Source organism: Diaporthe batatas, assembly GCF_019321695.1.
Source record: "Diaporthe batatas strain CRI 302-4 chromosome Unknown Contig00014, whole genome shotgun sequence".
Lineage (NCBI taxonomy): Eukaryota > Fungi > Ascomycota > Sordariomycetes > Diaporthales > Diaporthaceae > Diaporthe > Diaporthe batatas.
The window spans coordinates 160,599-177,290 of NW_025408561.1; the positions used below are offsets into that span (position 1 = coordinate 160,599).

The 16,692-nt window shown below is 55.2% G+C and overlaps 6 protein-coding genes across 6 annotated transcripts; 4 read left to right on the forward strand and 2 right to left on the reverse strand.

Moving 5' to 3' along the window:
* Positions 1–144: 144 nt before the first annotated feature.
* Positions 145–1,273, forward strand: KVR01_010889 (signal peptidase complex subunit SPC2). Its single transcript, XM_044783208.1, has 2 exons — positions 145–684; positions 755–1,273. Exons 1-2 carry the CDS (start codon positions 358–360, stop codon positions 1,106–1,108), a joined length of 681 nt encoding a protein of 226 aa, XP_044640036.1. The 5' UTR covers positions 145–357; the 3' UTR covers positions 1,109–1,273.
* Positions 145–6,209, reverse strand: KVR01_010742 (uncharacterized protein). The gene is made up of 6 exons (XM_044785316.1): positions 5,959–6,209; positions 5,744–5,887; positions 5,614–5,676; positions 4,959–5,551; positions 3,180–4,865; positions 145–3,092 (listed from the first exon to the last, which is right to left on the reverse strand). The coding sequence occupies exons 1-6, from the start codon at positions 6,053–6,055 to the stop codon at positions 2,040–2,042; spliced, it is 3,636 nt and encodes a 1,211-aa protein (XP_044639889.1). The 5' UTR covers positions 6,056–6,209; the 3' UTR covers positions 145–2,039.
* An 843-nt stretch (positions 6,210–7,052) lies between these two features.
* Positions 7,053–8,249, forward strand: KVR01_011110 (methylenetetrahydrofolate dehydrogenase (NAD(+)); the record flags this gene model as incomplete). The annotated part of the gene is made up of 3 exons (XM_044791238.1): positions 7,053–7,240; positions 7,359–8,091; positions 8,181–8,249. 3 exons carry the CDS (start codon positions 7,053–7,055, stop codon positions 8,247–8,249), a joined length of 990 nt encoding a protein of 329 aa, XP_044640257.1.
* A 1,345-nt stretch (positions 8,250–9,594) lies between these two features.
* On the forward strand, positions 9,595–11,196 carry KVR01_011141 (uncharacterized protein; the record flags this gene model as incomplete). Its single annotated transcript, XM_044792906.1, has 2 exons — positions 9,595–10,925; positions 11,001–11,196. The coding sequence occupies 2 exons, from the start codon at positions 9,595–9,597 to the stop codon at positions 11,194–11,196; spliced, it is 1,527 nt and encodes a 508-aa protein (XP_044640288.1).
* Positions 11,197–12,766: 1,570 nt separating this feature from the next.
* Positions 12,767–14,159, forward strand: KVR01_011019 (uncharacterized protein; the record flags this gene model as incomplete). The annotated part of the gene is made up of 3 exons (XM_044785506.1): positions 12,767–13,007; positions 13,189–13,676; positions 13,779–14,159. The coding sequence occupies 3 exons, from the start codon at positions 12,767–12,769 to the stop codon at positions 14,157–14,159; spliced, it is 1,110 nt and encodes a 369-aa protein (XP_044640166.1).
* Positions 14,160–14,653: 494 nt separating this feature from the next.
* On the reverse strand, positions 14,654–15,748 carry KVR01_011020 (uncharacterized protein). Its single transcript, XM_044793655.1, has 2 exons — positions 15,485–15,748; positions 14,654–15,410 (listed from the first exon to the last, which is right to left on the reverse strand). The coding sequence occupies exons 1-2, from the start codon at positions 15,536–15,538 to the stop codon at positions 14,799–14,801; spliced, it is 666 nt and encodes a 221-aa protein (XP_044640167.1). The 5' UTR covers positions 15,539–15,748; the 3' UTR covers positions 14,654–14,798.
* Positions 15,749–16,692: the final 944 nt, after the last annotated feature.

The following is a 16,692-nucleotide window of genomic DNA, read 5'->3' on the forward strand; positions in this document are numbered from 1 at the left end:
GCGGGATGCGGGTTGCGGGTTGCGGGTTGCGGGTTGCAGGTTGCAGCTGGCAAAAGGAAGCTTGCTGCCGAAGCTTGGACCCTTCCCTGCCTGGCCTACCAGCGGCCCACTTGTTACAGAGGTACTCGCCTACACGTGTACATGACAGACCCCTGTTCGAGCTTCCCGAGAAGGACACCTCAGTACCACAGCTTGCACAGCAGGTCGGTAGATCACCGTCTGACCAAGACCCCCAAAGCTCGACACCACCTGTCCACTTGTGTGTTGCTCCAAGTTAGACTGCCTCCAACCTTGCTCGCACACTCGGAGCTAGACCGCGGCAGCAGCATCCGCGAACAGCAGAACAATCCATACAATATGGCTGTCTCCGCCGAAAAGATCACACTCTATAACCTCGCAGACTTGAAGAACACCTCCGACGATGCGCTGCCCAACTACCTGAACAGCCTGGGACTGAAGCAGTCGCACACCCTGACGGACGTGAGACTGGCCTTGGGGTACTCGGCTTTCCTCGTGGCCGCAGCATGTTTCCTCTGGGACTACAAGCTTGGCTTCGAAAGCACAAAGTACTACACGGCCGGCGCGGTCGCTGTTTACTCGCTGCTGAATACAGCCCTGACCCTGTGGATGTGGCTCAAGGAGAAGGGCATCGTATACGTGGGCACCGCGCCGAACGGAGAGACGGTAAATACATGTTTTCCTGACCGAAAAGGCAGGGGAGGAATGACTGACCGGCGCCGCGCGGAACAAGCAGATCACGATCGCGACTCACACCAAGAAGAACATCCCCGTCTATAACCTGGCCGTCACCATCACTCCCAAGACCGGTAGCCCCACCACAATCAACCTATCCCGCGCATTCACAGAGTGGTTCGACGCCGCCGGCCGCTTCGTCGTGACTCCTTTCCAGGCCATGCTTGCCTCCACCGTTCCTATGATCGGCAGCCTGGACCCTAAGAGGGCCAACGTCCCAGCCAGCGAGCCAGCATCACAGTACACAGAGGAGGAGCTGAGTGCCATGTTGGCTGCTGCGGGGGCATCGCCTGACGACACGGCTGAGGCTACTGGGTCGAGCGCCAGGAAGGGAGGCAAGAGGCGGAAAGCGTAGCGCAGCCGGAGGAACTTCGAGCATGGCGCTGCCTGGAGATATTTGGCTGGTTCTCAAAAGAATAAATCCACGTGTGCCTGGTAACAGCATGGGAGAGACTTGACAAGCCGTCCACAAATAGAAGGTCACAGTACGGGGCTGTTCAATCCACTTACTTAAACCAGATGCCCAGCCTTTCAATTCTGTTTCTCTTGTTGTGAACCGAGACCCACCACTGTGGCCAAGTACTACCTCTGCCCCAACCGCAATCATAACCATAACGTGCAGCTCACATGGTTTCCAATTTTGACACAAGTTACTCTGTCCCATCCCCTTCACCCATGCGTTATATACTGCGGGTAGTGATATTCAAAGATGGCCTTTGGCACTGGCGGCAATGCTTTATTTCTGATCTGTTGTCCGTCCATGGGGGGGTGTGGTCTTCGTCACTGTTTCTCGGCCATTCTTAATTTTTTTGTCTCAACGATGTGTGTGGTGTTCTGTGTAGCCCAGGGTATCTACTCTTATAATCTTAAGAAAACCACCAAGTTGACTCTAGGCCCTAGAAGGCATCCGGGTGCTTGAAGGGCCTGAAAACACTGTCCAATATCAGCCTCACCTTTTCTGTGGCAACGAGTTCAGTGTGGTCGATTCGTTGGACTTGGGTCGTGTCGACTAAACTGTCGCTGGTCGGGGAGTCTCCGTTCATTTTCCCAGCAACAGCGCCCTCGTGACAGCCCCGTCGCTCATGGCAGCTTGTGCGCTCTTGAAAGTCCCCTGAGCGAGGTCTGACGGCTGTCGCCCGAGCCGAAGAAGTACCTGACGGAGGCACCCGAGCTGTCTAAGGGTGATGGAAAATGTTGACTTGCTCGCGCTAGCCCCGGTCGAAGCCCCGATCGAGTCAGGTGGATTATGTCCGGGAGGAGACATCGACACGTCAGTCTCACAGGGCTCATGTCGAGATCCTGGACCAAGCGGACTGTGCAGCCTCTGCAGCGCGGCGGACATCTCTCACCCGGTCGCCAAGAGCCACACATAATTGTGCACGCACCTCATCGGCATACGCCCGCAAGTCGTTCTCATCCAGCTGCGCCGGGAGCACCTCGAGGGTCCTCAGCGCCATCCTGCGGATCTTCTCTCTGTCACCGGCATACCTAAAGCGGCCCCCTTGCGTGTCCTGGTCCTTGTCGACAAGCCAGTCCTTGTCATCCTGAACGGTCAAAGTCCGGTTGTGGACAGCTGGAACAGGAAATGACCGGTCGTAGACGCTCTTGGCCGCCTTGACGAGCGAGGCAACGTGCGGCCTGAACAAGGCTGGGTCACCTGCAAGAATATGGAGGGATATCCCGCAGGCAGCCTCGACATCGTAGCTGTTGGTAGCCTTCTGCATGGCAGCAAGGACTATGCGGACGACGACCGGGGCGTCGTCGGCGTAGTGGCTCAGTCTCAGGCTTTTGACAGCATGAAGGACGTAGATGGAGTACACGACGCTCGTATCATCGCGTGACAGCGGGTACGAGAGCCGCAGGACCGGTTGGACCAGCTGCTGGAAGGCCCACTGTAGGTAGAGCGGCTTCTGTATAGTGTGATTTGCCGGGTCGAGGAGGCCCTTTTTGGGTGAGGAGAAGAGCTGCGACAGGATGCGCGCAACGTAAGGCCCCATTCCTGTGCCCGACTTGGCTGCTGCATGGCTCACAGTCGAGGCGAGTGCGGCTGCAGGAAGATCACGACGAGCATAAGCTCCTGCGAGGATGGCTGCAAAGCGGCAGACTTCTTTCAACTCCAGGGACTCGGGCTGCTTCAGGCCTTGCTCGATCCTCTCAAGTACCGTGGTCCACACGGCCTGGTTTGGCACCGATGTTTCGCGGAGTCCTCCACCGGCTCGATCATTAAACTTGTTGGCGAGCAGGAAGGCCACATAATCCTGGATAGCTTCCACCCGGGGGCTGGTTTCTACGGGGTCATCGAGGTTGCCAGTGAGAAGGTTGAGGAAATTAATATCCGCCTGGCAGCAAAGGGATGTCAGGAGCCGCACTCCACATGTCAAAGCTTGGGGGGGGGGGGGATCTAGTTTGGACCCATTCCCACTTACTAGTGTCATCACTGTCGAGAAGTGCATCGCCTCCGCGATGCCGCGAGATAGTGTGTAAAGCTCCATGTCGTGCAGTCTGACCAGGGGCATTTCGTAGCTCCGCCAGCGCACATGGTTGAAGCAACCAAAAACTCTGTTGTCTAAGTCCAAACTTATCTGCGCGGTGGCGCTGAGCTCTCGGAGCACGAGACAAGCCGCTCGTCCCAACTCGCTGAGATACGCAGCAAGATTTCCACTTGCACGCGGGCTGTTCTCGTCAATGTTCTGCGCTGAACGAAGTGCATCGCTGAGGTGTAACAGCGGTATCCTGCTGTCTGCAGGCAGCGATAGAGACGTGGCGTGTTGATACAGCTCAGACACAACATACACACCCACGACTTGGAAGCTTGCGAAGACAGAATGTTTGGCGGTCTTGATAGCCTTTGCTGAAGGAATTGGGTCATAGGGGTTGACCTGTTTGTAACGCAACTTCGGAAAATCTGGTATCTCGGCGTGCAATAAGCTCTCGAGGTCGCCGATCTTCCGGGTGTCTAGGACGGTCTCTTTCTGTTTAAGGCCCTTTTCTTCGATGACCTTGATAAAGTAAACCATTCCGGTGGCGAGAGCATCAGCGACGACTGAAGAAAACCTGATGCTGGCTTCGGCATTGAACAGAACACTCAGAATTTTGAGCAATGTGCCCGCAAACAACGCGAAGTTGGCAATAGGGTTTCCGGATGTAGGTAAGTCAGCACAGCCAATGTAAGCTATGCGTTGGCACATGCTGTGCAAATCGTTGAAGGTACGATCCGATCCCGTCCCTTTCCAGGTCCTCTTTTGAACCTCACCCACTAGGCCGGAAAGGATCTTGGCATAACCCTCTGGGAACACCTTGACGATGGTCTTGAGAGCCACAACAGCAGAAATATCGACGGTGTATAGATCTGCTGAGGCTACTGACGAGACATTAAAAGAATTGATGGCCCGATACGACAGAGCTGTACAGATTTCCCTCAGTGTGTCTTCCTTGTAAGCTGCAGTCGTTGTGAAATCCGACCGAAGCCGTTGCACCTCAACTAACAGAGAAAGGCCACTGACAATTTCCTTGGCGATTTCGACTTGTTCTTTGCTGGGATTTTCAGTGACATTTTCTCGAAAAACTTTGAAGTATATGTCGTCGACCACGGCTACAGGAATCTCAAAACCGTCAGCATCGAAAGCGCGCATGTCATGCTCGGACCACGTGTCCGCCTTGGCTGTCAGTCTTCGGTGGGTCCGAACCAGATTGTTGAGCAGCCCAAGAAGGGTTTTGGTATGAGTTGACGATTTCGGCTGCCCGATATTCCGTCTTACAACCTCGAGCAGACGGGGGTTGGTGCGGCAAAAGGCCAGCACGCTGCCGCCCGCCACGCTGACCAGGATTGAACCAGCCTGCTCTGTGTAGGTGGGATTCTCGAGGTCATCGGCAGTGTCTCTCCAGGCCAGCGAGAGGAACTCCGCAAGGGCTGCGTCGGAGTCATCGAGCTCCGACAGTCGGCCCGTGAGACACTCAAAAATGGATAGCGTCTCCTGAATCGCCTCTGGTACCTCTCCGTTTCGGACTTCGTACTTTAGAGAGGACCACAGCTTTGTGACATAAGGCACCAGCGTGGTGTCAACCGGCTCGTAGCTGGACACGCATGCCCTGATCGTTCGGAGGATATCGAGCTATTCCGTCAGCACGAGAGATCTCGATCGGGTGTATGCTGGAAATCGAAGCAAAGCTCCTCGCATACGAAAACGCCGATTAGCGAAACTCACCTTGGCTGACGCAGTCAGGCTTCCGCCGTCGTCAAGCTTCTCCAACAAGAACGAAAATGTGTGTTGTGCCAGACGCCCGTTTGACGCAAAACAAGTCCTCAAAGCCTCCTTCAGCTCGTCTTCCGTGGTCTCTGGTCCACCAGCCGTGGACTTGCGGATGGAGATGGGAAAGAATGGGGAGAACGATTCGAAGGCGGCAAGTGAGACCTCGGAAGAGATCTCGTTGTTCTTCAAGACTGTCTCTAGTGTCTGGAACCACTCTAGCAGGTTGACAGGATCCCTCTCCTTTTGGGCTAAGGGCAAAATCCGCAACAAGAATGTGGCGCCTTCATAGCGCTTCTGGAGAACTCGTGCGCTTTTGTCGTTGAGAAGCAGGGTTTGGACAATCCGAAGAATCTGCAGTCGAGTCTTGGCAAGCTGCTTTGTGTAGTTCTCGGGTTCCATGTCCCCAAGGCTCGTGAGTATGTCGTCCGCAGACGAGGGCGGGAAGTTGCTTCTTGTGATCAGGACCAGCAAAGCGTCGGCAGCTGCTGAGAGACCCGCTGGATCTTGCTGCTGGAATATCGAGCTGAAGAAATTTGAGAGCATTTTGACTAATTGATGCATTTAGTATGTATTGCTGGGTTGTAGAATCCACATGGCAGAGCATGCTTACTGTGGGTTGACTGCAAAAAGTCCTTTGGCAGAGCAGTCAAAGTCATGGCCAAGTATCTCAGACCTGCGAGGTATCAACGTCTGCACTGCGTAGGCATTTGTGTTGAATGAGAACGCCAAGCTCGACATACCCCTGGCATGTTTCTCCCTGTTCCTCTCTGCGAAGTCTGACGGCTGCTCTCCGTCCCCGGAGGCGATCCAGCGATGTATTGATTTGACCAAAGCCAGCACGGTTTGCTCCTGGGGAAAGCCATGCTTCGCCGGGTCCAAGACATCTGTGACCATGGTCAACTCCAGTTCGTGACGAAGGCGGGAGGTTGTTGTCTTTGACAGGAACCCAACACACAGTCAGCCGCATCTGCAGCGATCTTCTGCTGGTCCTCCAAAGAGAGGCCATCTCGTTCGACGAAGCGCACGGCAAGCTCCTCCAAGTGGGCCGACATACTGGTTCTCGTCTTGTGGCTCAACCTGAAGTGCTAAGAAAAGACCCTTCGGACGATTTTGGGCGACCGTGCACAATGCAGAAAAGTGAATGAGACCAGAGATATTGTCGTCGCGCAGCTACAGGAACCAGGCGAGCGGTCGGTTTGCTCACCAGTCGGCGCGCATTGGCCAAAGTCCCGGCAGCGGCGGGAGTTCTGCCAGCTCCGGGGGGCGGGCGCAAGGATGGGATGGCTACTGCCTGTTATCGTAGGCGGTGAGCCGCCCTGGGCACGGCAGCCCCTGCCACCTGCGCTACTGAGCCGCCGCTATACTGTCCCCGGTAAGAGGGGCAGCGCTCAGGGCCTGCAATTTCTGCTATGACTCCTGTTTATCGGAGAATCGATAAGGGGCCAGCCCCTCCAAGGTACCGTCGGCGCAAGAGTCATGGGAAAGAATTTGGGCTCGAGGAATTTTTGGCGCCAGCATGGCTCCAGGCACGGATCTTCTTCCTCATCGTCTCCGATTGTTCTGGCGTGGTCAACTGGCAGACCGTCCATGCGCCTCCCCCTGAGCTACTAGACGACCAGTCCATTAATTTGTCACCCCCCCCTTCTCAAAAGCGAAGGTGGGCATCTCAGGCATCCGACGGCCGGGCAAGTCCAAGAAGGAGGGAGAAGAAGGGGTCTCGAGCCATCTGTGCTGCCGTCCTGCCCTCCGGACCGAGTATAATAATACCTACCTGCCCAAGCCAGGTCTCGTCACCTGCGTCCCGCTCCGCTTCGGGTTGTGTAAGTGAATCCACTTCGGCCGTCTCAAATTCGACACCGGTGGAGGCAAGCTTGTTATTGCCCTGTACCCAGAATGGCCTGTGTCATACGACATCAACCCGTATATGAACCACACCTCCCCAGGGAAGCCATGGCCGTCGCCATCCCACCCCCCACAGACCACTTCACGATGACATCGGCAGCCACTCTTTGCTGCTCTCGACTGCTGACGCACTCCTGTCCCCAGACCATGGCGGCGCCCCCCAAAACCTGCAAGGTCATTCTTGCAGACACCATAGCAAGGAAGCTGCTCCAGGAGGCCCAGGAGACCCTTGCCTCTATTGGCAACGGGAAGCCCCGGCTCGTGGCCTTCCTGGCCAACGACGACGAGGCCGCAGTCAAGTATGCGGAATACTCGCAGAAGACCTGCGAGGAAAAGTATGTGTTGCTCCTTGGCTTTCCTGCTGCGCGAGGCTGGGCCCGACCCTGTAGCAACCAGGCGGGGGCCGGCTGCCCATCACGGGCTGTTGCACAGCCGCTGACTCGATCACAACAGCGGTTTCACCTTCGACCTGCGACGTATCGACAAAGAAGCCCTAGAGCACGAGGTCCGCACCGCCAACGAGGACGACAAGGTCAACGGGATCCTCGTTTACTACCCGATATGGCCCGACAACGTGGCCAAGGACAATTACATCAAGGAGACGGTGGCACTGGAGAAGGACGTTGAGGGCCTCTGCTTCAAGCACTTGAGCAACATGTACCACAACGTGCGGTACCTAGACCCCCCGACGAACCTCAAGAAGTCCATCCTGCCCTGCACGCCACTCGCCGTCCTCAAGATCCTGGAGCACCTGCACATCTACAACCCGATCCTGGCCGAAGGTAACAGGCTGTACGGCAAGACCATAACTGTCATCAACCGATCCGAGGTCAACGGCCGGCCCCTTGCTGCGCTGCTAGCAAATGATGGCGCGCAGGTATACTCAGTAGACATCACCGGTGTGCAGCTGTTCACGCGCGGTCAGGGAATCAAAAGCCACCGCCACCAGGTTGAGGACAAGGATGGCTGGGACTTGAAGAATGTTCTCCCCATAAGCGACGTCGTGATCGGGGGTGTGCCCGTTGAGAGCTACAAGCTGCCGATCGATCTGATCCGGGATGGTGCTGTGTGCATCAACTTCTCGTCCTTCCGCAACTTCGACGGCCCAGCGGTCAAGGAGAAGGCATCCATCTATGTTCCCTCGGTCGGCAAGGTGACGATTGCGTGTTTGCTGCGGAATCTGGTGGTATGTATTCGATTGAACCCTTGCACATGCTCGAGCGGACGGGGGTTGTTCAGGAGTTCGCAGGCAGACTGACTGTTGGTTTGACGTAGCGCCTCATTGCAAATCACCCAGACCAAAAACATCAGCAGGCTCGAAACGAGGCATTTATCGACGGTTAGGCTCTGCAAGAGCGATGTCAGTCAACGGGGGCATGCTCGCCCGCGCACCTCAAGCAACGCCCAGCCTGGCGGTGGGAGTCGCCAACTGGCAGAGGTGCTGACACCTGGTTGGGGGCGCGCCGCACGGCTGCAACTTGCTGATCGTCATGGTCGTGAGAGCTCTTAGCCTGGAGCGGATAGAGAAGATACCCGGGGCTCGTAGACATACGAGCTCAGATGCATTGTTGTAACAGGATAGAAGAGCTGGTTTGAATCGTTCCTTGTGCCGGTAAATGGTCGCGGTTTAATGGGAATGCGGCGGGTCTGCGATGGCTGCAAGCACGGTGGAAGGGGCGATAAACACTGGGTATGCCCCTGACGAAGTAGGAACAAGGGCATGATGGCTCATCCAAAAGAACGAAGCCCAAGGACATGAAGCCTAAAAAGGCCGACACCCATCTACAAACGGACACGGCAGCACGGTAGGTGACGTGAAGGGCAGGGTCACCTTGGCAGCGTACTGACGAGAACCAACCGGTCAGCACATCACCACTTGCTTCTTTCGCCTACCTGATCCAACTTGATTGGCCGCCGCAACATTGGTCCCACGCTTGCCCAACAGCACCAGCCTGGCAGGTGACTCCCAGCCTACCCTACCAAGTACCTACCTAGGTACCTAGGTAGGGACCTAGTCCAGGTAGACGCCGCAGTCTAAAATACAACTTCACTGAGACGGGCCAGGGTGATTCTCTCAGTAATAGCAAGAAACCACAGCACAAGTCGGGCCGCCCATCGCCCATCTCAGACTGTGCTCATCTGGGAGCGATCGGTGCCCCCCCCCTTACCTACCTCATTTCTTCCAATATTGTGGGTCAATTGGGCCCTCGTCCTGTGCGTATCCGCGTCATTGTCTCACAGGCCAGGCCAGCCCCGGCCGGGGCTGCTGGGCTGCCACTGCCTCTGGTCCTCGTCTCTCCGAGCCTGCCGTTTGCTCCGACTGCCCTCATTTCGGGACAATACCCTTTTGCTTATTTTTCTTTGTCCCGCAACCCAGGTCGTGTTGGCCAGTGTCCCAGTCTCCCAGCCTCCCAGTCTGCCAGTCCGCACCACCGTCCCCTTCTATTCGCCCGTCGTATGTGCAGGCATTGGGGCCACAGCAGCTTGTGTGGCCAACTGTCTCGTTGCAGTCGCAGACGGGTCATACCAGGAGACCCGAACTCATGAGTTTTCTTGTGGACCAGGGAACAGGAGACTGCTCGACTTCCGGCCCATAGGTGTCGTAACACAATAAACGCCCACACCCGCTCCCCACAGGCGTTGCGCTCGTGCCTTTCTTGTCCCGTGTGGACTCGCTCGATATCATACCATGGCAAGCCGGACCTTCTTCGCATCCTGGGAGCTATGGCAGCAGATGACCTTCGTCCTGGCCATGGGTATTGCCCTCGTGTTTCTGATCGGCCTGGTGAAGCTGTGGTGGACGAATCGCCACATGGAGAGAATCGAGCAGCTCGACGCCGAGAAACAAGAGCGCACTCCCCAGATACACAGGCCTGGACTTTCAGCTGATACACGCAGGTCTCGGCTGGAGAGAGAGATTCCGTTTGGAGTCAAGGCCATCGAGTCAGGCGCCGAGGCAGACGGCGTTTGGGTTGTGAGGATGGTGTCCATGGCGACACGGCCGCCGGACAGGAAATGGACTTCCAGCAGGAAAGTTTCTGGCAGGGCTGGTGGAATTGCCAAGAAGGAGAGCCTCAAGCACTCTGCACAGCCTGGAAAGAAGCCCGAGAGCCCGCCGCCTCGTGAAGCACAGCTTCGACCCAATGACTCCGAAGCAGATAGACGGCTCCAGGACAGTATTGCTTGCGAGGAGGACATTGCCGGCCAGTCTCAGCCTGGGCACGCAGGACCTCTTGGCCGGATACAGAGATCTCTCAAGAAGATGGCCTCGTCCGAGTTATGGGTCCAGCAGCAGAGTAAGCGTGGTGGCGGACAAGAAGCCAGAGAGTTCCGCAACAACGCCGAGGCGAGAAAACCCCAACGTTTTTACCCACAAGTTGCCGCATCAGCCGCGCCCAGACGCGGGATTTCCAGTAATGAGTCGGTTCCGGGGCGGAAGTCGAGTCTTTACAGCATATCAAACAACAACTCAGCAGGAGCTGCAAAGTGTGGACCGACTGCCGTCAGAAGCACGCAGCAATCGCGGCCGGCGGCGACCACTTCCCGAAGCCATCATCTGCGCAAGGCGTCGTGGGTTTCGAGCACCTCGTCGGTGGAGTCGTTTGCGACAAGCGTGGAGGAGCTCAAGGGGTTCGTGCCAGGGCCGCAGTCGCAGCCGCAGCCGCAACCGCAGCCGCCGCCGCTCGAACACCACCCGGTCTTCTCCAGCAGCGACCTGACCGCAGCATCCGAGCTGACGTTCGGCCGTAGGCGCTCCCACCACTTGCCCTCGGCGCACGAGGGCCAAGCACGTCATTCGTCCTCGGAGGACGGGAGCTCCATGCACGAGCAACAGCAGCACGACGCGGCCATACGATCGTCGGCGGCGACTGCACTGCGATACCCCCCAAACAGCAGCCGCAGCGCCAATTACATCCAACAGCCCCGCCCGCAGTCGAATGCTTCCGACCAGCAGCCTCGGCCTGGGGCCGGCGCCTGTTTCGCGGCGCAGCCCAGTCCCACCTTTGGGCCCAGTGATACGTAAGTAAGGGATCATCACGCTTGTCTCTCCCGCCCGCCCGAGCATGCAGACGCTGATGGAGAAACGAGCTGTAGGTACATCAACACTAGCGCGCGGAAGGTGAACGCCAATTTTGAGATCCTCCCGGCCGGTACATTTGGGCTGCCCGAGCAACACGGCCTCGGAGAGCCTGCCAGCACAGCCGCGGGCGTGAGGTCATCCTTTGATTCCCAAGGCAGCGTGAGGAAAAAGTTGCAGAAGCAGAGGACCAGCCGCAGTTACAGCAGGTGAGGAGGACACGTCTGGCATGGGCGAGGCCAGAAGGTCTCACCACCGGAGCAAGGCCACTCCCTTCCTTGCTCCTGGGAGATGCGACCGGCCAATCGTGTTGTACGCCTGGCCCAGGGCCTTGCTTCCACCTGACCGGACTGTGTGCTCGATGCTGTGTAAAGGGGCAAAGGGGGCAGAGCGGGTGGCCCTGACCCCGCAAGCAGGCATGTATGCATGTGACGAGCAGTGGGGGCTTCCGCAGGATACGGTTGACGTCAGCCAAAGGCTGTTGGCATACGCGGGCTTCTCTCGCGGGGCAGGCCTTACTACAACGTCTCATCTCACCGTTACAGGGCGTCGGAAAGCACCTCTCCCCGCCAGTGAGGCACGCGAAAGAACAGTGCAATGGATTGCTTGCCGCTACCGGTGGTCTGCATTCAGTGTGGACCGGGAGTAAACAACCCATGTCACTTCAAATTCATCGGTGAGCTCAAGCAGGGTCCGAGACGCATGTGATCACGCCTGACCTTCCCACCAATTCCAACCGTAGGTCCCACGATCGGATTCGTCGTGGCAGTTTGCCTTGCCTTCATTTGCTGGCCCCTCGCCCTGTTCTTCTGCTGCTGCGCAACAGACGCAGGCAAGAAGTAAGTCGTGCTGCTGTGACACGGCCGTCCTATCCGAGCGGCCGCCTCTACTGTCACCCAATTCGCATCTTCTCTGCGACTAATCCCGTCTTAGACTACTGGCTTTCCCGGCAGACACGTCAGCTGCAATATCAGATTGCTTCCCCATATGACTGATTATTGAAGTCACGCCCGGGCGGCTTGGCATGTGAATCCAGTTGGACCAGGTTTACAATCGGCAGATATCTACCTCGGTACCTGGGTAGGTCCCGGTCAACCCCAAGACGGTGTGGTGTGGCTTTGGACCAGGCAGGCGACCTTCAGGACAAGACAGATTGATTGAATACGCAAGCCGTTGAGAGTAGGAATCGGTCATCGCGTGGTTGCGCACCGGGGCAGTTACTGCGAGGTTGAAATCTCAGCTTATATCTGACACTGCTCTTACCACACTGCACCCAATCTCGGCAGCAATGAAAGGAAACCATCCAGTTTACTGAGTTGCAAGGCTTACACTACAGTTTTGATGGACTGGACGAACATGCTTTCTGGCTTACAGTTAGTCCAAGAGCTAATGCTTGTCAAGCTGTAGGCCAGCTAGTGCTTATAGTGATACGTGTTTCCGAGTTAACAAACCGTGCCAATTAAGATCATTTCCAGCTAAGTGATCAATGGGGTTTTGGATTGCAGCGTGTATAGATACAAGGAAGTAAAACCACCTCCCCATGCAGCGATTGTTTTGGTGTCAGCTTATGCGGATGCTACATGGCTGTAGAGTCCGGCTATGAGCCATGCCATTGACCAATGCAAGTACTGTTTTCAAACAAGCCGTAAGTACTGTGAGGTTGTAAAAGGTTATAAAGAGGAGGTGGGACTGGTGAAGAGCCTTCTCGAGTTGACAAAAGAAATACATTTTTCAAACATACCAACCCCCCACACACACAGACACAAATAATAGCCCTGCCACAATGTCACCACCCGAACATGTGCTCTTGACTGGTGGAAATGGGGTTGTGGGCAGTGCAGTACTAGTGGCCCTTTGTAAAGCCGGGTACCAAGTGCGTGCGGTCGTCCGCAGGCAAGATGCCATCGACAAGGCAACAGCCCACCCCCTCATCAAGCGGTTGTCCAGCCAAATCCAGTGGAGCATTGTACCGGATATCTCCGAGCCAGATGCGTTCCTTGAGGTTGTGATGGGCTGTAGTTACAGTGAGCCACCTCTGAATACAGCCCCGAGTCCGAGGAAGGTTCTCTTCCACGTACGGCCTAATACAAAGGTCCAATCAAACAGCAAGCCATGGTGCAGACCACACCCATGCTGTGGCCCTTTACTTCTATATGCATATGACTACTACCTCGATACTTTTATAGCTGACTATCGGTCCTGCAGTCGTTCATGTGGCTTCTCCCATCCCTACTGTTCCTCCTCGACCCATGGATATGCGTACGCCGGCACAAGACGGCACAAAAGCCATCCTCAATGCCGCAGAGTGCGAGCCCCTGGTAAAGAGGGTGGTGATCACCGGTTCTATCGCATCGCTCGTGAATCCGGGAGACCCTAGATTCACACACCCCAACTGCGAGACTTCCGAGACAATGCCTTTGATGACGGGGGCCACATACTTCCCTCTGCCGGCTGAAAGACCGGACGACAATGCCCCCGTGTTCCAACGATATGTGGACTCCAAGATTGCAAGCGGCAACCTTGCGAGGGAATACGCTGCCACAAACCCCGAGTCACATTTCCAAATTGTACTCCTTTGCCCTGGATGGGTTCTAGGGCCAGGCCTGTTCATCACCAATAGAGCCGAGGCAATGGGGACGGCCAACCTCACACTGTCCTGGGTGATGGCCGACCTGCGTGAAGTCATCAACCCGGTCTGTAAGTAGCGTCTTCCCCTTCTGCGGCTCCCCGCCTTTGACATTATTGGGGCAATTTAGGATATATCGGGGGATGACTCCGCAGTACGTAACTGACAGGTATTAGTGGGCGTTCCCATAGAGCAGATGACACCTATTCGTGGTGAGTTTGTCTGGATCGACGATGTGGCGCTTGGCCACGTCAGGGCACTCTCGGTGCCCTTACCGTCCCGGAACAACCTTGAGGTATGGGTCATGGCAGTAGAATCGCCTCATGGAGCACGCATCGAGGACGCGCAGGGGATCATCAAGCGGAGATTGCCCGAGCTTGCGAAGAAACTGACTTTCCCTGGCAAGGTGCGGACTCATACGGTCAATTTTGACGCTACTAGAGCGGAGGATGAGCTGCTGGGTAAGAAGTATGTGCCCTTTGAGGACCAGGTCGTGAGGGCTGTGGAATGGATGATTAGTTTGCCTGGTGGCGAGCCACCATGTCCATGAGGGCGTAAGGTAACTAATGAACAGAAACTAAGCAGGAATTGATACCACAAACAGAGGCAAATGTGTTATCGATGCAAGTGTTTTCTTGGCTCGGGATCAACAAACTCAGGTACAAGACAAATGTTTGGGGTTTTATGTGACATCGTGGTCCATGGCACCTGGGTCTTCATAGTACGGTAAGCACACGGCCAAATCTCCGGTCAGCTTGGAAAATACAAGATCCATTCGTCATGTACCTAAGTGCAGTAATACTTCTACACATGCAGGTAACTACTAGGACTCTGGGCTCGAGCTGGTATTATCAACTGAGTACTTATCCCATTGAGTCTGCCGGGCCTAATAATTATGCAAAGTAGGTCCTCAGCCGGAATGGTGGTTCAAGACACAGGCAGAAATACATGTGATAGTGTATGAAGGCGCCATGTATGTCCTCGGACGTATACGGAATAGAAGCGAAACCACATAGTGTTCAAACAGGAAACGGAAAAAGCCACTAATGACAGCAGTCTTCTTTTAGGCCAGTCTCAATAACTCCATCTAAATGGCTTGGGAAAAGCATTGATCAATAATGAATTTGGGAGTGTTTGGTATACCATGGTGATGCGATCTTTTTCTCCCGTGCAAGTCTTGGTCGAGATCTCATGCGGCGCCCTTGATCCGGGTCTCACAAGGTTTGTACTCCCCAAAAACCTTAGCAAACTCGGGGGTCGTCGCAATCCCCTTGAGATATTCGACCGTGGCCGGCGCGGCCTTCCTCATCTGCGCGTCTAGCAGGAACCCGCTGGCCCAGAACAGTGCGGCCGAGACAGTCAGGTCAGCCAGCGTCAGTTGCTCTCCAACAAGGTACTTCTTGCCGCTTTTAGCAGCCGCCTCGACCTTTTGCAGCGCACGCTCGAACGCTGATGCGGAGAAATCATACCGCGAACCGTCGAAGGGCACGAGCTTGATCATCATGAGCAAGGGTGGTGTGGCGTGTGACACGAGCTCGGTCTCGGTGAACAGCGTCCACTCGGCGATCTTGGCCTGGGTCTTGATATCGGAGCCGAGGAGTTGCTCAGCACGGGGCCCACTGCCGGCCAGGTATGTCGCAATCGCGGCGCCCTCAGTCAGGGTGAAACCATCGGCTCCCTCGAATGCCGGGACCTTGCCGAGCGGGAACTTGCTGAGGAAATCTTCAGACTTGTTTGCCTGGCCGAATTGGAACTCAGGAACGTCGATCTTCAAGCCATTGATAGCCGCAACAACTTGGGCCTGGGATACATTAGAGGAACGGACCTGCCACAGTTTGCTATAATCACTCAACGTGTGCTTTCTTTCGGACTTACGCGCGACACCCTCCAGTTATTTGGGTAGGAATAGATTGTGCCGAAGGAACCCATGACGATTGTATTTTGCTTGTATTGCGTCAGGATCAGTGCTGATTTTGTGATTTTGGACTTTGAAGATTGGTTGATGCTATTCTTTATCTATGTTGTCATCCACGAACAGTTGTCCTTTCAGGGGTCTGATGCATAGAGCGCTTGTAATGCCCCTCAGCGCCAAGCAATACGAGAAGGAGGAAGTTCTGCCAACCAAGCTAGAGCCCTGACCACATCCATGCCGTGGTCCAATGAATTCTTTGCTCGCGAAGATGCAAGTGAGTCATGCAAGGTCGGTGGAAGCTTCTTGAAAACCTTCTGCTTAGTAAAGTCGCAATGTGTGACTCAGTGAACGAGTGCAATTCGTCCATGCCGGTGGACGGCCCACTAGAGAGCGCGCGCTAGGATCCATACTGGATTCAATAGTTATACTGTCTATTTCTTGCCTTGTGAATATTCGCTTTTGTTTATTACCACTATTATCGGCATTGTATGCTTTTTTAAGTGGTTTCGCTTCTATTCCGCATGCATCCGAAGACATACATGGCGCCTTCATACGGTGATAAACGCTCAAGACCCAGCGTTTAGAAAAAATACAGTGCCAATAACAGTACAGAGAGAATACAGTACGTCCCGTGGTCACGTTGCCTCAGCCTTTTGCCGAAACAACGAGGCAGACAGCCGAGTTCGCCGCATAGGTCTCAGTGGACTTATCTACGTCCGTGTCGACCCCGAACCCACGCCAGGGTGGCGGCAACGCAATCGCCGAAGTGCTCTACGGTGATGTGAATCCATCCGGGAAAACGACATATCCCATACCCGAGAACGAGTCGGACTACGCAGCGGGGTCTGCACCTCGGCCGACTGTGAGGACTTTATTTGAGGGCGTGCTCGTAGATCATCGATGGTCCGACACCAAATACATCACACCACGGTACGAGTTTGGATACGGCTTGGGCTACAACACCTTCCCTATGCAAAGGTAGAGACGCCAGGGAAATTAACTGGTTAGGCCTAGAATCCAAGTTTGTAACTCGGGTATGGCTTCGGCCACATTATATTTTTTATTTAACTATTTATCTATTTATTATCTTCTTAGCTTTTAGACTAATTATCAGCTTATATTTTAAGTATAAAGTTAATAATTACTTAATATATACCCTTAAATTTATCTA